At 43.9% G+C, this 25753-nt stretch overlaps 1 protein-coding gene across 1 annotated transcript in view; it reads right to left on the bottom strand.

Moving 5' to 3' along the window:
- ITGA11 (integrin subunit alpha 11) overlaps window positions 1–25753 on the bottom strand; it is a 133908-nt gene that overhangs the window by 91285 nt on the left and 16870 nt on the right. The window contains exon 2 of the mRNA XM_003901113.5: window positions 12823–12934. Within this exon, the coding sequence (XP_003901162.3) occupies window positions 12823–12934 (112 nt within the window). The remainder of the gene's footprint in view (window positions 1–12822; window positions 12935–25753) is intronic.

Here is a 25753-nt window from a genome sequence, read left to right as displayed (position 1 = left end):
AAGTTTCCCTCAAGTCCTTGACTGACTCCTAAGTTGTGTATGCATAGTGTGATACACTGGAAAATCTATCAGAAAACAGCCAATGGGAGCAGAGATTTTAGAGGTTGCCTCCTAGTCTTGGAGGGAGGTGTTGGGGTTCATGCCCAGTCAGAAAAGAGAGACCTTAGTACCTTAGTGAATACTCTGGAATTTCATTTGAGACCCCAGAAAATCTATGCTCTAAGAGTAAAGACCATATCCTAGGAATAAGGGCAAAACTAGGTTAGACCTATCTATCCTGACCATTGCCCAAACCATACCTTGGTAAGAGCTAGATGATTTCACCGGTAATTTTGCTGACTATCAGAACAAAACATAGCTTTCTTTAAAGGAAGGTAAAGTAATCTATAGCTTTGATAATGTAACATCCACAATATTCACAATATTTACAAAGTAAGTAAATAATCAGGAAACATTGGATAACCATGAGATAAAATAGTCACTAGAAGCAGACCAGAGATGATCCAGATATTGGAGTTAACCAACCAGGACCTCAAAATAATTATAATTAACGCATTAAATAAAATAGAATAAAAGATGGACAAATGGGATCAAGACAGATTATTGTGACAGAATTAGAATCTGTAAAAAAAAGTCCAGTGGAAATTCAGGAGCAAAATAAAATATCTGTAATAAAGAGTATATTGAATGGATTTAGGCACACACTGGATATAGCAGAAAGCTGGATTAGTGACCCTGAAAACAGATGAATAGAGGATATCTAAATTGTTTCATACCAAGAGAAAAATTGAATAAAAAACTGAACAGAAATATGAGACACGTGGCAAGAAGACCTAACATACACACAATTCAAGTTTAGAAAGAAAATGAGAGAAGAAATGAGATAAAAGCTGTATTTTTTAAAATGAAGGTAAAGCATTTTCCAAATCTTATTAAAAGCATCAATGCAGATTCAAGAAGATTTGGAAACCCTATGCAGAACAAATACTACAAAACTACATTTAGATTCATCATAGTCAAACTGCCGACATTAAAGGCAAATAAGAAAGCAACCACAGGAAAATGACATATTGCATTCAAAAGAATGATACAACTGATGGTTGACATCTCAACAGAAACTGTAAAGCCAAAAGACAATGGAATGACATTTTAAAATTCTAAACGAAAAACTACATATAAAATACTTCAAAAATTAAGGTGAGATTAAGATCTGTTTAGACAAACAAACAAAAACAAACAGAAAACCCAACTCCCAAGGCTGAAAGAACTACTGTTAGCAGACTTATACCACAAGAAATACTAAGTAGAGCTCTTTGACTAAAAGAAAATTATCTCAAATGAGAGCACAAAATTATATAAAAGAGATGAAGAACACGAGAAAGGGTAGTTATTTGGATAAGTAGACATAAATATTAACAACTTAAAGCAACAATAACAATAATGTCTTGTGGAATTTATAACATATGCAAAAAAGGTAAAATATATGACAAAAATAACACAAAGGACAGGACAGGGAACTGGAATCAAACTGTTGTAAAGTTCTTGTGTTACTTACAAAGTGGTAAAAATACTAATTGCAAGTAGATTGTAAATCTGTATTAGAAATGAAAATGGAGATATTACAACTGACACCACAGAGGAATAAGAGACCATTCAAGACTACTATGAACATCTATGCAAACAAACTAGAAAATCAGAGGAAATGCATAAATTCTTGGAAGCATACAACCATCCTAGCTTGAATCAGTAAGAAACAGTAATTTTGAACAGATCAATAACAAGCAGTGAGATTGAATCAGTAATTTAAAATATTGCCAACAAACATCTAAGAATTTAAATTAAACAGCATTTCTCTTGATCACCATGGAATTGAATTAGAAATATAATACAAAGACAACTAGAAAATCTCCAAATATTTGGAAATTAAAAAACACATTTCTAAGTAACCCATGGTCCAAGGAAGAAATCAAGATGAGAATTAGAAATTACTTTAACCTTAATGATAATGAAAACATCAAAATTTGTAGGATGCAGCTAAAGCAATGTTAGAGGTAATACATAGCCTTATATGTATATTTCAAAAAAGAAAAAGGGTCAGGAAGTCAACAATTTAAGTAAGAAGCTAGAAAAAGACAATTCCAAAAATAGAAGAAATAATTAAAATAAGAATAGAAACCAATGAAAGAGAAATCAGAGATTCAATAGAGAAAATCAATAAAGCCCAGAGTTGATCCTTAGAAAACATTAACAAAATTAATATACCCATAGCAAGACTGATCAAAAACAAGAGGAACAACACAAATTACCAAAAAGAGAAATGAAAAAGAGGATCTATAGATCTTATAGACGTTGAAAAGATAATAGGAGGCTAATATGAATATTTGTGGATAAAATTTGAATGAAATGTACAAATTACTTGAAAAATCCAAGTTACTAAAATTAACAGAAGGAAGAGCAAATCTGAATAATCCATTATCTTTAAGAAGTTGAGATCCATTCCAAGATGGCCGAAAAGGAACAGCTCTGGTCTGCAGCTCCCAGCGTGATCGACGCAGAAGACGGGTGATTTCTGCACTTCCAACTGAGCCTCCACTGGTGATATCCAGGCAGACAGTGTCTGGAGTGGACCTCCAACAAACTCCAACAGAACTGCAGCTGAGGGCCCTGACTGTTAGAAGGAAAACTAACAAACAGAAATGAATAGCGTCAACGTCAACAAAAAGGTCATCTACACCAAAACCCCATTTGTAGGTCACCAACATCAAAGACCAAAGGTAGATAAAATCACAAAGATGGGGAGAAACCAGAGCAGAAAAGCTGAAAATTCTAAAAATCAGAGTGCCTCTTCTCCAAAGGATCGCAGCTCCTTGACAGCAATGGAACAAAGCTGGATGGAGAATGACTTTAACGAGTTGACAGAAGTAGGCTTCAGAAGGTCGGTAATAACAAACTTCTCCAAGCTAAAGGAACATGTTTGAATCCATCACAAGGAGGCTAAAAGCCTTGAAAAAAGTTAGATGAATGGCTAACTAGAATAAACAGTGTAGAGAAGACCTTAAATGACCTGATGGACCTGAAAACCATCGCACGAGAACTACGTGACGCACGTGCAAGCTTCAATAGCCGATTCCATCAAGTGGAAGACAGGGTACCAGTGATTGAAGATCAAATTAATGAAATAAAGTGAGAAGACAAGGTTAGAGGAAAAAGAGTAAAAAGAAACAAACAAAGCCTCCAAGAAATATGGGACTATGTGAAAAGACCAAATCTACGTTCAATTGGTGTATCTGAAAGTGATGGGGAGAATGGAACCAAGTTGGAAAACACTTTCCAAGATATTATCCAGGAGAACTTCCCCAACCTAGCAAGGCAGGCCAACATTCTAATTCAGGAAATACAGAGAACACCATAAAGATAATCCTCGAGAAGAGCAATGCCAAGACATATAATTGTCAGATTCGCCAAAGTTGAAATGAAGGAAAAAATGTTAAGGCAGCCAGAGAGAAAGGTCAAGCTACCCACAAAGGGAAGCCCATCAGACTAACAGTAGATCTCTTGGAAGAAACCTTACAAGCCAGAAGAGAGTGGGGGCCAATATTCAACATTCTTAAAGAAAAGAATTTTCAACCCAGAATTTCATATCCAGCCAAACTAAGCTTCATAAGTGAAGGAGAAATAAAATCCTTTACAGACAAGCAAATGCTGAGAGATTTTGTCACCACTAGGCCTGCCTTACAAGAGCTCCTGAAGGAAGCACTAAACGTGGAAAGAAACAACTGGTACCAGCCAATGCAAAAACATGTCAAACTGTAAAGACCATTGATACTATGAAGAAACTGCATCAATTAATGGGCAAAATAACCAGCTAACATCATAATGACAGGATCATATTCACACACAACAATATTAACTTTAAGTGTAAATGGGCTAAATGCTCCAATTAAAAGACACAAACTGGCAAATTGGATAAAGAGTCAAGACCCATCAGTGTGCTCTATTCAGGAGACCCATTTCACATGCAAAGAGGCACATAGGCTCAAAATAAAGGGATGAAGGAAGATCTACCAAGCAAATGGAACCAAAAAAAAAAAAAAAAAAAAAGCAGGCATTGAAATCCTAGTCTCTGATAAAACAGACTTTAAACCAACAAAGATCAAAAGAGACAAAGAAGGCCATTACATAATGGTAAAGGGATCAATTCAACAAGAAGAGTTAACTATCCTAAACATATATGCACCCAATGCAGGAGCACCCAGATTCATAAAGCAAGTCCTTAGAGACCTACAAAGAGACTTAGATTCCCACACAATAATAATGGGAGACTTTAACACCCCACTGTCAACATTAGATCCACAAGACAAAAAGTTAACCAGGATATTCAGGAATTGAACTCAGCTCTGCACCAAGCGGACCTAATAGACATCTACAGAACTCTCCACCCCAAATCAACAGAATATACATTCTTCTCAGCACCACATCGCACTTATTCTAAAATTGACCACATAATTGGAAGTAAAGCACTCCTCAGCAAATGTGAAAGAACATAAATCACACCAAACTGTCTCTCAGACCACAGTGCAATCAAATTAGAACTCAGGATTAAGAAACTCACTCAAAACTGCTCAACTACATGGAAACTGAACAACCTGCTCCTGAATGACTACTGGGTAAATAATGAAATGAAGGCAGAAATAAAGATGTTCTTTGAAACCAATGAGAACAAAGACACAACGTAGCAGAATCTCTGGAATACATTTAAAGCAGTGTGTAGAGGAAAACTTATAGCACTAAATGCCCACAAGAGAAAGCAGGAAAGATCTAAAATTGACACCCTAACATCACAATTCAAAGAACTAGAGAAGCAAGAGCAAACACATTCAAAAGCTAGCAGAAGGCAAGAAATAACTAAGATCAGAGCAGAACTGAAAGAGATAGAAACACAAAAAACCCTTCAAAAAATCAATGAATCCAGGAGCTGGTTTTTTGAAAAGATCAACAGAACTGATAGACTGCTAGCAAGACTAATAAAGAAGGAAAAAGAGAAGAATCAAATAGATGCAGTAAAAAATGATAAAGGGGATATCACCACCGATCCCACAGAAATACAAACTACCATCAGAGAATACTATAAACACCTCTACACAAATAAACTAGAAAATCTAGAAGGAATTTATCCATTTCTGGACACATACACCCTCCCAAGACTAACCAGGAAGAAGTTGAATCTCTGAATAGACCAATAACAGGCTCTGAAATTGAGGCAATAATTAATAGCCTACCAACCAAAAAAAGTCCAGGAGCAGACGGATTCACAGCTGAATTCTACCAGAGGTACATAGAGGAGCTGGTACTATTCCTTCTGAAACTATTCCAATCAACAGAAAAAGAGGGAATCCTCCCTAACTCATTTTATGAGGTCAACATCATCCTGATACCAAAGCCCGGTACCATTCCTTCTGAAACTGTTCCAATCAACAGAAAAAGAGGGAATCCTCCCTAACTCATTTTATGAGGCCAACATCATCCTGATACCAAAGCCTGGCAGAGACATAACAAAAAAAGAGAATTTTAGACCAATATCCCTGATGAACATCGATGCGAAAATCCTCAATAAAATACTGGCAAACCGAATCCAGCAGTACCTCAAAAAGCTTATCCACCATGATCAGGTTGGCTTCATCCCTGGGATGCAAGGCTGGTTCAACATACACAAATTAATAAACATAATCTATCACATAAACAGAACCAATGACAAAAAACACATGATTTTCTCAATTGATGCAGAAAAGGTCTTTGACAAAATTCAACAGCCCTTCATGCTAAAAACTCTCAATAAACTAGGTATTGATGGAACGTATCTCAAAATAATAAGAGCTATTTATGACAAACCCACAGCCAATATCATACTGAATGGGCAAAAACTGGAAGCATTCCCTTTGAAAACCAGCACAAGACAAGGATACCCTCTCTTACCACTCCTATTCAACACAGTGTTGGAAGTTCTGGCCAGGGCAATCAGGCAAGAGAAAAAAATAAAGAGTATTCAATTAGGAAAAGAGGAAGTCAAATTGTCCCTGTTTGCAGAGGACATGATTGTATATTTAGAAAACCCCATTGTCTCAGCCCAAAATCTCCTTAAGCTGATAAGCAACTTCAGCAAACTCTCTGGATACAAAATCAATGTGTAAAAATCACAAGCATTCCTCTACACCAATAACAGACAAACAGAGAGCCAAATCATGAGTGAACTCTCATTCACAATTGCTACAAAGAGAATAAAATACCTAGGAATCCAACTTACAAGGGATGTGAAGGACCTCTTCAAAGAGAACTACAAACCACCGCTCAATGAAATAAAAGAGGACACAAACAAATGGAAGAACATTCCATGCTCATGGATAGGAAGAATCAATATTGTAAAAATGGCCATACTGCCCAAGGTAATTTATAGATTCAATGCCTTCCCCATCAAGCTACCAATGACTTTCTTCACAGAATTGGAAAAAAAACTACTTTAAAGTTCATATGGAACCAAAAAAGAGCCTACATTGCCAAGACAATCCTAAGCAAAAAGAACAAAGGGAGGCATCATGCCACCTGACTTCAAACTATACTACAAGGCTACAGTAACCAAAACAGCATGGTACTGGTACCAAAACAGATATATAGACCAATGGAACAGAACAGAGACCTCAGAAATAACATCGCACATCTACAACCATCTGATCTTTGACAAACCTGACAAAAACAAGAAATGGGGAAAGGATTCCTAGCCATATGTAGAAAACTGAAACTGGATCCCTTCCTTACACCTTATAAAAAATTAATTCAAGATGGATTAAATACTTAAATGTTAGACCTAAAACCTTAAAAACCCTAGAGGAAAACCTAGGCAATACCATTCAGGACATAGGTATGGGCAAGGACTTCATGACTAAAACACCAAAAGCAATGGCAACAAAAGCCAAATTAGAAAAATGGGATCAATCAAACTAAAGAGCTTCTGCACGGCAAAAGAAACCGCCATCAGAGTGAACAGGCAACCTACAGAATGGGAGAAAATTTTTGCAGTCTACCCATCTGACAAAGGGATAATGTCCAGAATCTACAAAGAACTCAAACAAATTTACAAGAATAAAACAACCTAATCAAAAAGTGGGCAAAGGATATGGACAGACACTTCTCAAAAGAAGACATCTATGCAGCCAACAGACACATGAAAAAATGCTCATCATCACTGGTCATCAGAGAAATGCAAATCAAAACCACAATGAGATACCTCCTCACGCCAGTTAGAATGGCAATCATTAAAAAGTCAGGAAGCAACAGATGCTTGAGAGGATGTGGAGAAATAGGAATGCTTTTACACTGTCGGTGGGAGTGTAAATTAGTTCAACCATTGTGGAAGACAGTGTGGTGATTCCTCAGGGATCTAGAACTAGAAATACCATTTGACCCAGTGATCCCGTTACTGGGTGTATACCCAAAGGATTATAAATCATGCTGCTATAAAGACACATGCACACGTTTGTTTATTGTGGCACTATTCACAATAGCAAAGACTTCGAACCAACCCAAATGTCCATCAATGATAGACTGGATTAAGAAAATGTGGCACATATACACCATGGAATACTATGCAGTCATAATAAAGGATGAATTCATGTCTTTTGCAGGAACATGGATGAAGCTGGAAACCATTATTCTCAGCAAACTATCACAAGGACAGAAAACTAAACACCACATGTTCTCATTCATAGGTGGGAATTGAACAATGAGATCACTTGGACATAGGGCGAGGAACATCACACACTGGGGCCTGTTGTGGGGTGGGGGTCTGGGGGAGGGATAGCATTAGGAGAAATACTTAACGTAAATGATGAGTTGATGGGTGCAGCAAACCAACATGGCACATGTATACCTATGTATCAAACCTGCACATTGTGCACATGTACCCTAGAACTTAAAGTATAATAATAATAATAATAATAAAAGAAGTTGAATCTATGATGAAAAACCTTCCCACAAAACAAACCTAGATGCTGTACTAGTGGATTATCCTAAACATTTAAGGAAGCAATAATACAGATCTTATGTTCTACCAGAGAATAGAAAAAAAATGAAAACATTTCTTAGCACATTTTATGAGCTCTGAATAACTGTAATACAAAAACTTGATAAGGGCATTTGCAAAAAGAAAATTTACAGGTCAATATATCTCATGAAACAAAACAGATACAAATACCCCAACAGAAACAAAATTCCTGAGAATATATACATAGGAGAATACAGGGTGACCAAATGAGGTTTATCCCAGGAATGCAAGTTTGGTTTAATAGTTAAGAAAAAAGAAATCAACTCAATCAATCAATCAATCAATGTAATTAACCATATTAATAGAATGAAGGAGAACCTTTTGTCAGGTGTTGCAGAAAAATCATCTGATAAAATTCAGCACCTGTTCACAATTTTTTAAAAAACCAACCTTAGAAAGCTATGAATAGAAAAAAACTTCTTTAATCTAGAGAATCTAGAGGTATCTACAACAAGTAAATGAACAAATTAGAATTAACATCTTATTTAATTATGAAATATTGGAAAAATTCACTATCATAGCAGAAACAAGAAAAGAATGTTCAGTATCACCACTTCTTTTTGATCTTGCACTGAAGATCCTAACCAGTGCAATTAGAAAAATAAAGGTAGGAAAATTGGAAAAGAATAAACAAAACTGTAATTTTTCAGATGATCTGACTGTATACGTAGAAAATCCAAAGGAATCCAAAAGCGAGTTATTAGAAATAATAAATGACTTTAGTAAAGTTGCTGGATGTATTGTAAATATACAAAAATCAATTGTATTTTTATGTACTAGTAAAAAAGATTGAAAAATGAAACAAGAATATTTCATTTTTAACAGTATAAAATATAAATATATAATATATAATAGTGTAAAACACAAATACAAATATATTTATATTAAATATAACATATTTATTATAATATGATTTATATTAAATATAATATAAATATAAGAATAAATATTTTTATAGTGTAAAATGAATAGTATAAAATGAAATAAAAATTTTATTTCTAATAGCATAAATGCAAATATGAAAATAAAAATATTTACATTAAATATATATTTATTATGATATAATTTATATTAAATATAACTATATTCATAGTATAAAATGAAATGAATAGTATAAAATGAAATAAGAATAGTTTATTTTTAATAGTATAAAATATAAATGTATTTTATATTTTATTAATGCAATAAGAGATAAGTAAAACTTACACTGAATATTTCAAAACATTATTAAGATTTCATTTTCTCCTAAATTTATCCATAAAATTGAATATATAAATTCAGTATAACTCCCATAAAAATCTCAGCAAATTTTGTTGGAGAAAAACTGACAAGCTGACTTAAAAATTTATGTGGAAACATAAAGGATCTATCATAGCTAAAACAATCTTGTCAAAGAAAAACAGCCCCATTAAAAAACGGCAAAGGACATGAACAGACACTTCTTAAAAGAAGACATACAAGCTGCCAAGAAACATGGAAAAATGCTCCACATCACTAACCATCAGAGAAATGCAAATGAAAGCCACAGTGAGCTATCATCTCACACCAGTCAGAATGGCTATTATTAAAATGCCCCAAAGTAACAGTTGTTGGCAAGGCTGTAGAGAAAAGAAAGTGCTTATACACCATTGGTGGGAATGTTGATTAGTTCAGAGTTTGGAGATTTCTCAGAGAACTAAAAATAGAATTACTATTTGACCCGGCAATCCCAATTACTGGGTATATTATCCAAAAGAAGATAAATCATTTACCAAAAGCACATACACTTGTATGTTTATCATAGCACCATTCACAACAGCAAAGACATGGAATCAACCTAGGTGCCCATTAATGGTGGACTGGATAAAGAAACTGTGGTACATATACACCATGGAATACCACACAACCATGAAAAAGAAAGAAATCATGTCCTTTGCAGCAACATGGATGCGATTATTCTAAGCAAATTAACACAGAAACATAAAACCTAATATGGTGTGTTCTCACTATTATAAGTGGGAGCTAAACACTGGGTACACATGGATATAAAGATGGGAACAATAGACACTGAGGACCACTAGAATGGGGAGGGAGGGAGGGAACAAGACTTGAAAAACTACCTATTGAGTAGCTCACTACCTGGGTGACAGGATCACTTGTACCCCAAACTTCCGCACAATGCAATATACTCTTGTAACAAATCTGCACATGTACCCCTTGAATCTAAAATAAAAGTTGAAATAAAAAAGAAGAGAAAACCAAATATAGAGAAATCACACTACCTGACTTCGAGACTTATTTTAAAGCTGCAGTAATCAAAGCAGCTTTTTGTTTGCTCAAATTTAGATAAATAGACAAATGGAATAAAATAGAGTCAAGAAATAGGCCCATATATCTATGGTCACCCGATTTTCAACAAAGATGACACTAAAATTCAATGGGGGAAATTAGTCTTTAACAAATTGTGCCAAATCAATTGGCCATCCACATGAAAAAAAGAAAACAAAAACCTCTGACCTTTATCTCACACCTTACACAAACATTAACTTGGGATGAATCACTGACCTAAATAACAAAGCAAAAACTTCAAACTTCTAGAAGAAAACAGAGAAGAATATCTTCATGATATGGGGAGAGGTGAAGATTTCTTAAACGAGACACACTAAAAGCACTAATCATAAAAAATATTGATAAATTAGATTTTATTAAAGTTAAGAACTTTTGTTTATCAAAAGATACCATTAAGAGAATGAATAGGCAAGCCACAGACTGGGAACAGATATTTGCAATGCTTCTGTGTCACAAAGGATGTGCATACAAAACATATACATATACTTTAAAGGCCTTTAATCAATAAGAAAAAGACACACAACACAATCTTTAAAATGGGCAAAAGACCTGATACAGCATTTCACAAAAGGGGATACAAAAATGGCCATTAAATTTATGAAAAGTTGCTCAACATCATTAGTAAATAGAGAAATGCAAATTAAACCCACTGTGAGATACCACCACACACAACTAGAATGACTAAAATTTAAATGACAGATAATGTCATGTGTTAGTGAGGACACGTCACAACCAGAAGGCTCTTATTTTACTAGAGAGAGTTTAAATTGGTAAACCACTTTGAAAAAAATGCCTGGCAGGTCCTACTAAAAAGTTAAACATAACTACCCTTTAACTCAGCAATTCTATCCCTGAGTAAAAACCCCATAAAAGTGAGCACATATGCCCATCCAAAGACACGTACATGAATGCCAATAGCAGCATTATCTGAAATAGCCCCAAATGGAAACAATCCAAATACAGTAAAATAAACACTAAACTTAAATACATTGTGGTAGATTAATACAATGGAATACTGCTTATCAATGGAAGCATGAAGTATGGTTCATTTAACAACATGTTAAACCTCACAGGCATAATGTTGAGTGAAAGAGGTCAGATACAAATGAGCACCTATTGCATAATTTCTCCTCTATGAAGTTCAAAACTACAGCATGGGGGTCCGTGGAGGAGCACTGACTGGGTGGGGTGAGTGGGCACCACCTTCTGGGAAGCTGGAAATGGTGTGTATCTCTGGGAGGTGATTGCATAGTTGTATATCACATGGAAGTTCATTAAGCCATACACTCAAGATGCCTACACTTTATTGTATGTATGTTATACCTCGGTAGAAAGATAATAAGTAAGATATTTCTTTACGAAAAGCAAGAAGAATATGAGAGAATTAGCCAGATGGTGGTGGGGTGAGCAGAGAAGTCAGGAGAGGGCATCGCAGAAGGGAAGAGCATGCGTGAAGAAGATCTGGGGAAACAGCAATGGTGCGATCGTGCCATGTGGCTGGAGCGTTGAGTGCAGGTAGGGGGGTGGGGGAGGCACAGGAAGGGAGAGAGGCTGGGGAGGGTAGACGGGCCAGAGTGGGAAGAGGGCAGCATAGAACATTGATCACCAGTGTTCATGTGATCTCTTGACTATGCAAGGGCTTCTAAAAGGGCCATGCAGAGGCCTGGCCCTATCCATCCCAGGAAGGACGGCCTTCTGCCAGCTAAAAACCAAGTGGGGAGGAGGATGACTAACCATAAATGTGGTGAGAGATCTTATTGGGGTGGTAAAAATATTCTAAAACTGATTCGTGGTGATGGCCTCATAACATGGTAAATTTTCTTAAAAAAAAATCATCGACTTGGACACTTGAAATGAGTGAATTAGGTGATAAAATATGTTGAAATACAGTTATTTTTAAAATTGGAGGTGAATCCTTTCTTCCTCCTGATTGCCCCTGCTCCGGAGGGCTCTCGGGGATCTTTCCCGCCCTCTCCCTCCACTTGGTCTGGCTCTCCCTCCCCTTTGCCCCATTGCTGCCTGGGTTTCAGCTAGAGAGCACACTCACACCCACCCTCTCGGAGACACCCCCAGCAGATCTCCAGGTAGACAGGACCAGGGGCTAACGATTAGTCCCCAGGTGGCTGCTACCTGCGCTGTCACATAACCCAGAGAAGGAGGGCCCGTTCATTCCCATTTCACAGATGAGAAGACAGAGGGCTTGAGAAATTGAACACTCAAGCTTTCATAGTCAGGAGCAGAGCCTGTGCAGCCTCTGACCTGCTGGGACAGAGTCAGGTCACTGAAAATGTCAGTCTCCATGTGAGGGCCAGTGGGGCAGCCACGGGGCACAGGGGCAGGATGGAGGGGCTGGGTGTGGAATGGTACAGGGCTGGGTGTGGGCGGCCACCCTCACTCACCACTTCTTGCCACTGATGTCATGCTGCTGCACTGTGTAGCCAAAGAAGGCGGTCCTGGAGCCAGGGATGACCCGGGGCTTCCTGGTGTCCATGTTGAAGGTGTCCGTGAACCCTAAGGCAGGGGGAGAGGAGAGGAGAAGAGAGGAGAAGCAGGGGAGTCAGACAGGCAGAGGTGTAGGCCTTGGGCTGTGTCAGGACCCACTGGCAGGTCATGAACCTTGGAGGGTCTTGGCTGTGGGATGAGCATGTTTCCCCATCTTGGGGAGCCCCTGTATGAGATGGCTGACAGTCTCTTCCTGGAAGGGCCCATAGTCTGATGCGAGAGATTCCACCCCTGTCCTGGGGGAGCCTGATATGGCTTCATTGTGCATCCCTTCCATATCTCATGTTGAAACAGGATTCCCAATGTTGGAGGTAGGGCGTGGTGGGAGGTGTTTGGGTCATGGGGGCGGATCCCTCATGAATTGCTTGGTGCCATCCCCTTGGTGATGAGTGAGTTCTCACTCTGAGTTCTCACAGACCTTGGTGTTTAAGAGTGTGGGGCCTCCCCACTCTCTTTCTTGCTCCCACTCTTGCATGTGACACGCTGGCTTCCCTCTGCCTTCCACCATGATTGGAAGCTCCCTGAGGCCCTCATTAGAAGCAGATGCTGGCATCATGATTCCTGTACAGTCTGCAGAACAGTGAACCAAAATAAACGTCTTTTCTTTTCTTTCTTTCTTTTTTTCTTCCCCCCCCCGAGACAGAGTCTCACTCTGTGGCCCAGGCTGGAGCACAGTGGCTCGGTCTTGGCTCATTGCAACTTCTCCTCCTGGGTTCAAGCGATTCTTGTGCCTCAGCCTCCCAAGGAGCCAGGACTACAGGGACATGCCATTGTGCCTGGCTGATCTTTATAGATATTTTTTAGTAGAGACAGGGTTTCACCGTGTTGGCCGGGCTACTGTTTTCTTTATAAATTACTCAGTCTCAGGTATTCCTGTATAGCCCCACAAAGAAGGGCCTAATACAGACCCTGTACATGGATAGGGGAGGCATAAAACCTGCTCTCAAAGAGACCCGGTGTGAATGGAAGACCTGTCCTTCCCCCAGGGAATTCCCGATTCGACCAGGGAGAGACAGCTGCCCTCCTTCTCCATCACTCCTTCCTCCCACCTGCTTCTTCCGGCTTTTGTTGGTTTCCTCTTTTTCATCCCTCTCATTTTCGTCCTCTCTCCTGCTCTCCCTTCTCTTCCCTCCTCCTCCCCTCATTACCCCCTCTCCTATCTGCTGAAGAGTCAGGGAACTGACATCCCCCTTCCCCTGCAAGCCTGAGGTCCCAGTGGCCATGGGCTCCGGCACTGGGCTCCCCAATTCCCTCTGAACCAGTTGGCAAAGCTCCATCTGGCTTCGGCAGGGGCTACTTTTTGGCAGGGGCAACTGAAGCGAGCACAGAGAAAGCCCCATGACCCTTTTGCCCTGCCCCAAGGGTCGCCCCTGTTTGTTTAAGTCACCTGTCAATTAACTAATTCTTCCTGGCGGGAAGCCTGTGTTAAGCCAAATGCTTTACCCCTTTGGGCAAATCACAAGAAGTAACAAAATAACAACTCACATCTGTATAGTACTTTCGGTTTCTGGGCCTCCTCACATCTGCCATCATTTGCTGTCACAGGACCTTGGAGAATGAGTGCGCATCATCCTCACTTGGCAGATGCAGTTGGTACAGCACCAGAGAGGTTAAGAGGTTTGTCCAGGGGTGCACAGCAGGCCAGTGGTAGCATCAGAACTAGGGCCTCAGACACCTACTCTGTGACGCCTCCCCACAACAAGGCATTTTCAGGGCACATCTGGCCTTGATACCCATCCAAACTTGGGGCCCATTAAATTTGAGGGGTGGGATCTTGCCACGAGTCAAAACTTTTAGATAAGTGAAAATGAATTGGCAGAACAGACTTTTTATCATTGTGGCCCCTTTCACATATAGGATACTTATTAAGTTGCAAAGACCATTCACATGTATGTTATCATTCAATCTCTGTGACAACCCCGTCAGGTGGGCAGCAAAGGGAAAACAGAGGGTCAGAGAGGTTAACTGACCTGCCCAAGGACCCAAGCCCGTTGGTTAGGGCCTCTGAATTTGAGGGTTGGGCCCGCACACGAGTGCCCCACTCTCCTTCCCCTGGGCACTGACCCCCTTCTCAGTATTCAAGGGTGAAGCCCTGGGGCACTTACTTGAATAAGGCCTATTGTACAAGTTCCATCATTAGAGTCATAGAATTAAAGGCCCCAGAGGTAAAACTGAGGAACCTTCAAGTAGGGATGTTAGATACGTGTTATCTTATTGAGCATGCCAATTGCTCGTGGGCACTTCTGGAGCACTGAGTTAGGAAAGATTCTGAGGTCAAGTCTGGGCTCAGTAGGCAAGAGAAGGGTGACTGATAGCAGTACCTGCTACGGGTACAGGGGAGGACAGTGGCGGCAAGTGACTATGTAGCTGTCAACTCTGTCTTCATGATTCCTAATCTGCCACATGGATTTAGTGTCATGGCCCTGGAGTAGTGGTTGGGGAAGAAGAGTATGTGGACCGGTTAGTGCTTTGTTTACAGAGCCCATGGCATAAATAAACTTATCAGCCTGGTTAGCAGCAGGCGGCCTTGGAGAAGAGGACTCTGTTCAGGTGAACACAGAATCCTGAAGAACACAGGTCCCTGGCCAGTGAAGGCATATCACAGAGGAAAGAGAGAGAGACACCAGTGTCACCTGTGCAGAGCTGGGAGCCTGGTGGGCACAGGGGGTTACAGAAGTAGTGTTTCAGTGGCAGAGAGAAATTTACCCTCTCTCCAAATCTGTCTCAGGAATGAACACACACATATGCGCGCGCGCGCACACACACACACACAAACACACAAATATACATGTATGCATGCATGTGCACACACACAGACACACACATGCACAGGCCACATACACCCTGATTGTGGACGGCACTTTGCCTGGCTTCCTGGTGCCCACTAGAGACTAGGACTTCCCCTTCCTGCATCTGACCCAGCAGGAAGAGGAAAGTATGTTCTAGCTGTCAGGAAGTCCAGACCACCTACCACTTCCAGGCCTACAGAGGGGTGAGGGCCAGTGAAGATGAAGCCACAGATTGTGTCTTTGGGGCCTTGTCCACCCCATGCCCTCTATCAGTGCTTCTTGTGCAACCATGGCCAGAGGGACCCTTCCAAGACCTGTGAGATCCCATCACCTCTCAGCTCCACTCCCTCTATCAATGAGTTTTCCACCCCATCAAAGCCAAGGCCAAACTCCTCATTGCAAGGCCCTCCATGATCTCACCCCATTCACTCTGCCGCACTAATTTCTACCCTCTCCTCCTCCTCTGCTCCAGTCACACTGACCCTCTTGCTGTCCTTCCAACGTCAGACTCGTTCTCTGCTTAGCGTCTTTGCTGTGGCTGTTCCCGCTTCCTGGAATGCTCTTCCTCCCATACCTGCAAGGCTCCCTCCAGTCTTAGAATCTCTGTTTCAATGCCGTCTTGTTCATCACCAGGCCATCACAACACCCCGGGGATCCCTTCCTGTGCTCTATGTTTCCTCATAGCACTTATCACAAACACATGACATTTATTTGTTTATTGTCACGTGGCTGATAGTTAGAATATTCCTATAGTCTGTAAGTGCCGTGGGACTCTGCTGTGTCCTCACTGCTGTATCCTCAGTGCCTTGAATGCAGGTCCAGTTCATAGATATTGGTTGACTGAACAGTTAGAGACCAGGGCCCTTATTTGTCTGGGTCAATCTCTCCCCTCAGTGAGGAAAAGGAGAAAGGAACGAATGATGAGCACTGATATACTCCAGGCACGATTCTAGGCATCTAACCATGAGTTTTACATTAATCAATTAAATCTCACACCAACCCTGTGAGACAGATATGATCACACCTCTGGGATATTAAATAGTTTTCCCCAAATCACTCAACTGGGGACAGATTAGCTGGAAAAATGACCACATATCTTGGGGTGCTGGGGTGATGTGTTCTCTTCCCTCCCTAGATCAGCCTTTCATAAGAAGCACTCACTGGAGAGAAGGGAAGATTCCTTTCAGAGAAGAGGGCCTCTGCTTCCTGCCCTAGGTCCCACCGCCTCTGCCTTTGGGTTCCAGTTGGGAGACACAATGGGAGGGAAAGCCAGCCACCCGTGTTCCATCCTGCAGCCAAAGTGAGGTGCCCAGTGAGGGGGTGGTGGGGGCCGAGGGGGAGGTGAGACTAGTCCTAAACAGAGCCCCAACCTCACTGGGGACAGGATTAGTGAAATCTGGCCCCAAGGAAGAGGCATTAAATTACAAAGTGCTGGTTTCTTTCCCAGAGACAAGTTGGCATTTGCTTCTGACCAAACCGAACCAACCAGAGAGTGGATTTCCTAAAAATTATGTCAGTCAAGTCCATCTCTCTGACCTCGGCTCCTGACAAGATCTCTGGCCTCCTCCTTTTATGGTGGATGGGTTTCATGTTTGGGAAAAGTACTTTTCTCAGAGATTGATGACTGCCAAATACCAACAAGATAAAATAAAGTTGTTTTGATGGGAACGAACAGGCCGATTGCAGAGATGTTGGGAGCCTGGTTGGGCAGCTTGCCACTGTTCTGCCCTTGATATTGATGACAGAGGGGGAAAAAAGCCACAATTCCTGGGCTGCTGTCCTGTGGGCCATGGCCAAAGTTACGTCAGCTGTTGCTCCCTTTCTCAGAATCTTGTCTGTCTGTCAAAAAAAGCATCAGTCCGTCTCAAGAAGGGATGAAAACAACATCAAGCCAGAGCACCACTTGGGGCTCACAGTTCTCAAAGCCACTCCACTCCCTGCAGGTTAAGGTGGAGGCCAGGTGGGGCAGTCCCGGTCCCAGGTGCTGAGGGCTGCTGGCCAGCGTATGGCTAAGGCGATTCGACAGCTCAGCGGGGAGAGTTCGCTCCAGCTTAAGGAGTGTCTGCTGTGCTGTTCCATTTCCCTGCCTCTCCTCCTCCTCCCAAATAGCTTCCCAGGGATCTTGGGAGAAAGTCCAAAATGTTCCATGTGGCCCCATGGCCCTCAGCCTCTCCCCAGCCTTGTCTTGTGGGAGTTTTTCTCTGGGTCCCTTTTCTGCTCCCTCAGATGCACCTTGCTTCCCCTGCCTCAGGGCCTCTGCATGTGCCATTCCTCTGCCTGAGCCTCTCTGATGAGCTTCCCATCACCTTCAAACCCCAGCATAACTGCATATCCTTCCCTGGTCTCCCCTGGGAAGCTTCTCTGATACATTGATTACACCAGATCTTGCTTAATGATCTCATCACCCCTGTGCCTTATTAATGGGTGACTGGTGACCTCTTTCTTTCTTTTTTTTTTGAGGCCAGTCTCAGCTCCACAGGCTGGAGTGCATTGGCGGGATCAATCTCACAGCTCCGCCCTCCCTGGGATTCCTTCCATTCTCCTGTCTCAGCCTCCCGAGCAGGTGGGACTACAAAACCATGCCACCTTGCTTGACTAGTTTTATGCTTTAGTGGGCGGGGGGTTTTCACAGTGCTTCAGTGGGATGCCAGTCTCACAAGCCTGGAATAAAAGCTGCGTCTGCGGCCTCCCCAAAGTGCTGGGATTACAGGCTTGAGCCACCCCGCCCGGCCGACCTCTCCTTTTCTTATCACAGTTAGTAATTCCACTCCATGGATGTGACTGTCTGATTACTCCTGTCTCCCGCATCAGGACTCAGGCTCCATGAGGGCAGGATGGGGTCTGTTCACTACTTATTGTTGGGTCTAGCACTTAGCACAGGGAATGAGTGGAGGGCAAAATAAGAAGAGAGATGGGTCCTACCAGCTTGGGAGAGTGACTCACAGGAAGCATGTGGAGTGCAAGTGTGCCCTGCAAGCAGATGTCATGGTTGTTAGAGAGAAGGATCATGCGGGCTGGGTGCTCGGGAAGCTTCTGGAGGTGTGATTCTGGCCTTGAAGGGCCATGTGGAGGAATAGGTGAAGTGGCCCAAAGGTGTTAGGCAGGCGTTCCTGGTGCAAACGTGGAGCCAGGGAAAAGAAGAGAACAGCCTACTTGGGTGGAGGTGTCAGGAATTGCCCGGCTCCCCCTGCCATCCTGCCAGGCTCCTTGAGAGTCAGGCCAGACATGAAGAGAGGATGGGCTTTCAGTTCTGGGAGAACTTGGTTAGAAGCCTGGCTCTAGCACTCATTCATAAGTGGGTGACCCTGGGGAGTTACTCTCCCTTTCTGGTTCTCAGTTTACTCATCTATAAAATAGGAATAAAAATATCTATCCAGAAAAGTGGTTGGCAAGACTAAAGGGAGTAGCAAACCTCTGGCACTGCCTGGTGCAGGGAAGGTATTCAATACTTCTTGGTTGAACTGAACTGGATCAAGATGCCCTGTTTCCTGAGCTGGCCTCAGTGCTTTTGTCCATGCTGTTCACCATGCCTGGACGGCCTTTCTTCCCTTTGTCCTACACTTTCAAGGCCCGCCTCTGATGACACCTCTGCTACAAAGTGATCCTTCCTCTGGGGCCCTCAGCATGGGCTGCTCATAGCTCTGTTACTCCCTGCCCTGCATAACAGCTGCCTTCCCATCTGCCTTGCTCTCTTAGGTTATATGCTATTCAAGGCCACATCCACGAATGGCTTTTATGTTTGCCCAGTGCCCAAAAGATGCAGATAGACTTGCCTACTGGATTTCTCACCTTCTGAGAATCTGTTTTCAGAATCAGTACCTGTTGGCGCCTCCTGCCTTAGTTTACCTCCTAGCTCCCTGATTTAGGTACTGATAGTAGGTACTGATAGGTAGTACTGATACTCTACCTATCGGTACTACCTGATTAGGCAGGTACTGATAGTCGCCTACCACTTAGATAACAATAATAAAAATAATTGTGTACATGCACAAAGCTCTTACTATGTACCAAGCTCTATTCTGAATGTATTTCATGCTTATAACAACCTTTTGGAGTAAGTATATTATCATTCTCATTTTAAAGATGAGGAAACTGAGGCACAAAGAAGGTCAGCAACTGGCCAAGGTCATACAGCTAGGAAGTGGCCGGGATGACTTTGAGGCCTCACGGGTCCCGTGCCATCCAGCCCATCACCATCAGGTCTTCCTCTTCCTTTTGAGTCACTCACTGTCCTCAGTTTCTTGAGTGCTCCCTGGAGTGGCCTCAGCCAGGCTTGTCCCCTCCTACACACCTCTTCTTCTTCAGACTTATCCATCCCAGCCACATGCTCTAAGATCCTGCTCAATACAGAACTGACTGGTGACTCCCTGACCACAACAAGTGGAGCATAGCAGACCTGGTATACCAGAAGGATGGGGCCACAGTCACAAGGACCTTGAAAGTCTGGATGAAGCACCAGGTTGGAGCTGACGGCCAGAGGAAGCCGCTCTGTGGAACCTAAGCGTGAACACCTCCCAGCAGCCTCCCCGCAGCCCTGCCCCGGGCTTCCGCTGGTTCTTTGGGCTCCGTTCCATATTGCACATGCACCTGTGTAAGCAAGAGCTTTCATTTGCCTTGGATGGAGGGTGCTGGGATGGGGCGAGGGAGGCGGGGTTTATCACTAAGAATCTCTGGTATTATCTTCCTCTTCCTAGTTTTACTTAGGCCCCAAGAATCTTCATGTCTAAAAGCAAATCACAGACAGGGAGAGGAGGAGAGAGAAAAGACCATAAGCTGGCCTAAGCAAAAAGATATGGCAAAGTGAACTTCTTGCTGCTATGGGGGAAAAAAACAACCCATTCGAAAGTGAGGAAGTAATGAGTTTCAGATGGCTGACTGTTCCACATCCTCTGCATTACTGCCCCTTTTGCCCCAGTGAGTAGGGAACATGTGGGGGTTCTTGCTCTGCTGTCAGCCAGCCTTCCCTTCTGCCCAAGGCCATCATTTCAAAGAGGCATCTAGAAAGGCAATGCTAGGTTTGGGAGCATTGCTGGAGGCCCAAGGACCCTAGTCTAGTCTCCTGTAATAGGCACTAGTGAGACAGAGCAAGGGAGGGATGAGGGGATGTGGTCCCCACATCAGAGAAGCTTCTAGCTAGTTGAGGGAAGAAGGTCTCCATTAGAGAAGAGCTTGGGAAGTCCTCTGACTCTGGGGAGAAGCAGGGATCCTGCCCTTGGGGACCTACTGCTCTCACAGGGGACCTAGTAACTCTGCCCTCACCCTGGGAAGCCCCCAGGCAGGCAGGGAGTGTGTGGTTCTGCCCCCATGGGCAGGTGCATGGCCAACAAAGAACTCACAGTGGACTGTGAGCATCCCATGGGCAGCAACTCTGCCTGCATTGCCACACGGAGCGTGTGGAGTGAATATTTAAGTAATAGGATTAGACGTGTACACTGAGCAGAGCTGATTCCACACAATCTTCTCCCCATCTAGGACTGAGCAATGTGAGGAGGAGAACTGGGTTCTATTTATCCCTTTATGCCACCATAAGGCCTGGTGCTCAGAAAAATGTGTTGAGTTAAAGTAGAAAATTCAGCTCTAACAACAACAACTTATCAACAACAACAACAACCCTGGAGTGGCTTCACCCAGGCTTATCCCCCTCCCACACACTCCTTCTTCAAGACTCACCCATCCTAGACCCATGCCCTCTGCTCGCTGCAGAACTGATTGGGGGCTCCCTCATCGCAACAGGCAGAGCACAGGGGACCAGGTATACCAGAAGGATGAAGCCAGAGTCCCAAGGGCTTAAAAGTCTGGATGAAACAGCAGATGGGAGCTGACAGCCAGAGGAAGCCCCTCTGTGGCAGAAGAGAGGAACTGGAGGCACAGCGATCCCGTAACTTGTCCCAAGTCACACATCTAGTGGGTAGCAGAGCTGAGATGCAAAAACAAGTGGTCCTGCTCCAGCTTGCATCATTGGTCTCAGTTCTTCCCTTCTCTGTATGCACACTCCTTGCCTCGGGACTTTGCAATTCCTGCCTCTAAAAGAGCAGAGTATATTTCCCCCAACCACTTGACTTTGGGCTAGGCCATCTGAGCAGAAGTAATGTGTGCCCATCCCCAGCCTTGGCCTTAGGATGCCTTATCTATTTCTGCTTGCTTGCACCTCTGGCAGCAACGTGAGACGTCTAGTCCACTGACCCCAGGAAAAGAGTGAGAGGTATTCGGAGCAGAGCTGCCCCAGCTGAGTTGTTGCTCCAGCCCAACCTAGCTGAGGTCAGCACCCCCAAACTCACGAGCAAGCCCAGTGAGCCCAGCAGAGCCACTCAGTTGAGCTTAGCTTGGACCAGTTCACTCCCCCACCCTCAGCTGACCCCAGATATGTGAACTAAACAATTATTATTGTGTGCCACTAAGATCTGGGGGAATTATTTGTTACAGGACATTATTATAGCAATTGATAATTGATGCAGCTTAGCTCTTAAGTGATGGACCATCAGGGAGGAGGAACGATGTCACAGAGTGATTGGACAAAGAGGAGAAGAGGAGCTGGGGATCTTTGGGGACTCGTGGTTTCTGGGGTAGTACCCCAATCATTTCCTACTCAAGATCTCATCAGGAAGGCCCAACATTAGGCAGGGCTGGGCCCAGGCCTACCCTGTCAGGGAGAAGTATGGCCTAACAAGCAAATCATGGCCTCTTCCTGCCTCAGCCATGTGCCAGGCCTGGTGGTTGGGTTGTCCTGAATCACTCAGGGAATGGCAGACGCAGACCCATGGCCAGCCAGGCACCCAACACAGATTCTGTGCTCTGGAGCAGCTCTGTGCAGAATGGAGCCTCCAGAGCATGAGGCCTCCTTCACCTCATTTTCTCTCTTTCCAGTTGCTAGGGGGCATGACACAAACTCCCCATTAGACAAGCTACTATTGGGTCAAAGGTGGTGTGTAGCAAATATGCTGTGAAGGAGGGGTAACTTATTTCTTTTTTTTTTTTTGTGATACAGAGTCTCATTCTGTCGCCCAGGCTGGAGTACAATGGTGTGATCTCGGCTCACAGCAACCTCTACTCCCAGGTTCAAGCAATTCTCCTGCCTCAGCCTCCCAAGTAGCTGGGACTACAGGCGTGTGCTACCACGCCTGGCTACTTTCTGTATTTTTAGCAGAGAGGGGGTTTCACCATATTGGCCAGGCTGGTCTTGAACTCCTGACCTCAAGTGATCTACCTGCCTCGGCCTCCCAAAGTGGTGGGATTATAGGCGTGAGCCACCAGCACCCAGCCAGGATTTTATCTTTAAGAACAAGCAGGAATTTTCCAGATCAAATAATCTGTTAGCCTCCAAACTTTGTTTTCTTACAGTGAATCCCACATTTTTTGAACAAAATATATACATGAAAAGTAGACACAAGAAGTGGATGTTGGAGTTAGGACTAGGGGTAGGGAGGAATTTCCCACCCTCAGTAGCAGACCTAAAACACTTCATTGAAACCTTAGGGTCTCCTGGAACACAGTTTGAGAACTGCTCTATCGAGTTTAAAAAGCTTGTTGCTATAAATGAGAAGACTAAGGCCCAGAGCGGGGCAGTAATGTGTCCAAGGTCACCAGACTCTCTTCATACTTATCTATGTTCACCACCACTCCTTCCATGTTAGTCCGCTCTACAGCCCTTCAGTTCAATCAACCTCTATTTGGGGTCTATGGAGCTCCAGTTTCCATGGTAGGAAGTGAGGACACCAAGCTGGCTGAGACATGACTTACAGTGTTCAGAGCTTACGGCCCCGCTGGGCAGACAACAGACATGTTTGTAAGTCAACAGAGCCTGAAGTGAAGCCAAGAGAAGTTTGGACTGGGGTGGGGTGATCTGGGTTCTAATCTCAGCTTTGTCATTAACTCTGCTGGATGTCCACTGAGAGCCCCGATGCCTCTCTGGGCTTCAGCTTCTCCATCAGTGAAATGAGAGGCTCCTGCTCTGTAACATCGAAGACCCACCCCGGCACATGTCAGTGAGGTTCCCTTGGGCAGACGCGCAGCTGACTTCCAGTTGTCGGCACTCGAGCATCTGTCTTGAGTCTCAGCAAACAATTTAGAATTGGAAACCAGGCAGTGTGGAGGAATGCAAACTCATCTTAATGTTGGCCGGAGCCAAGCGCATTTAGGAAGGGAAATCTCCAGGCAAAAATGATAATATTTTGCATTCCCAAGCCAAGGAAAGAACGAAAGAAAATCACCATCAAACGTTTGGCATTGTCCAGGCCCCAGCTCTCTCTCTCCCTTTGCCTGCACCATGGAGACTTGGCCCCAGGGCCCTCCTGCCCTGGCCAGGGCTTCTGGACACGCCCAGATGTCAGAAAGACAGAGGCCTTGGTGGGGATCCAAGCGATGTGGTCACCTTTCCACGGAAAGCTCAGCCTAGCCCCAGAGCTGGACTGTGCTGCTGAAACCTCGATGAGGAGACTTAGGGCAAGTGGGCAAGAGGGCACCATGGCTGCCATCAGACCACCTCTTAATTCAAAACTGGCAGATGCCAGGCAGGGAGCACCAGCTCCTTGAGGCATGACTGTGGCCTTGGAACAACAGAGGCTTCTGTCTCCCTGAGGTCTTCTAGGAACGGTCACTGGGGGGACGGGGGGCTGGAAGGCAGAATGCTAAGGTCAAAGGCCACAGGATGGACTTCTGACTTTAGGACAGCTGGTTCCAGGACTCAGCAAGGGGACATGAGAGTATAACAACCCCTCCTGAGTGCTGCGACCACTGTGGTGAGAACTAGGCTGGACATCAGAAGAGCTGGTTTCTCGACTGGCTGTGTGACCTGAAACAAATACTTTCCCTCTCTGGACCTCTGTCTCCTCTTCTAGAAAATGAGGAAGCGGGGCTAGGTGGTCTAAAAACATTTCCAGTACTGATGTTCTGAGTCTGTGTGTTCCTCCTCCTCTGGGCTTATTTCCAAATCCATCTCCCCTCAGAGGGGAGGAGCAGGCAGACTGGCACTGGGGGCCCTCCCATGGGCAGGCTGATGGCCAGTGCCTCTGTAAGTCTATCAGATTGGCTTCTGGGACTGAGGACATTCCCTCCATCCCCTCCAGCACTTGGGTCCAAACAAGTGTCCCTCAGCCTCAAGCCCCTCAAGAAAGAGAGCGGTAACCCTTCTCCCCACGGCTTAGCACCCAGCTGGGTGCTACAGTTGCAGGCTGCCACTGGGGCTAGCCTGGTGATGCCAAGCCAGTTCTTACCATCCTGATGCCTTCCTATGCTCTAGGGAAAACTTGACCAAACTTGGGTCTTTCCAGGAGAGGGATGCATCCCTCCTCTTCACTCTTGCAAAAGACACCCCTGTTTTCTGGCTTCTCCAATCAACTTGTCAGCATCTTACTTCTCTACCAAACGACTGCTCCTGGGTGCACTGCTTGTCTCTCTGCTAACTGGGCCTTATCCCCCTGCCTTTTTCTCTGAAGGAAGCTCTGTGGGGTCTCTTCTGCTCCTTATTCCTCCAACCACAATATCAGCGCCAGCCACCGGCCTTCCTCGTCTCTGGATGTGTCTCTTGGCTTCCCCAGCCTCTGTGCAGGTCAGAACGCAGCTCACTGGAGAAGATGGGGAGGAATAACGGGAGCAAGAGATTATTTCTCCTGATGGAGTCTAGAGAAAGAGGAGGGGTTCAAGAGATGGAGGGTGCTGTCCATTTGAAGGCTGGATAGAGACTGGCCACAGAAGGGAAAAGAGACAGATTTCAGCGGCAGAGGGGGCTTCTGTGGAAAAGCGTCATCTGTCCCTATGGTATGAGCACACCACTCCTTTCTCAGCGGAATCTCTGGGGGAGATTATCTCATTTGGGAAACAGCACGTCCCCAGTCCACACCCACTGCTGCTTCTGGCAGGGAGCGGCTCCGAGCGCGCCAGTGGTTTGAGGCAAGGCCTGTGTCATGGAGCTGCAGTCACAGTGTCCACCTTCCCCGGGAGGAGGAGCCCTAGATAGGGATGTGCTCGCATGTCCTTCCGAATGTTTAGCATGTGAAAAAGAACACACCAGGAAGCAGGGAGCTTACATGTGTCATGAGGGGCT

This window comes from Papio anubis, chromosome 7, assembly GCF_008728515.1.
Source record: "Papio anubis isolate 15944 chromosome 7, Panubis1.0, whole genome shotgun sequence".
Lineage (NCBI taxonomy): Eukaryota > Metazoa > Chordata > Mammalia > Primates > Cercopithecidae > Papio > Papio anubis.
The sequence above is the reverse complement of the archived record's forward strand: the minus strand, read 5'-3'. Positions and strand labels throughout refer to the sequence as shown.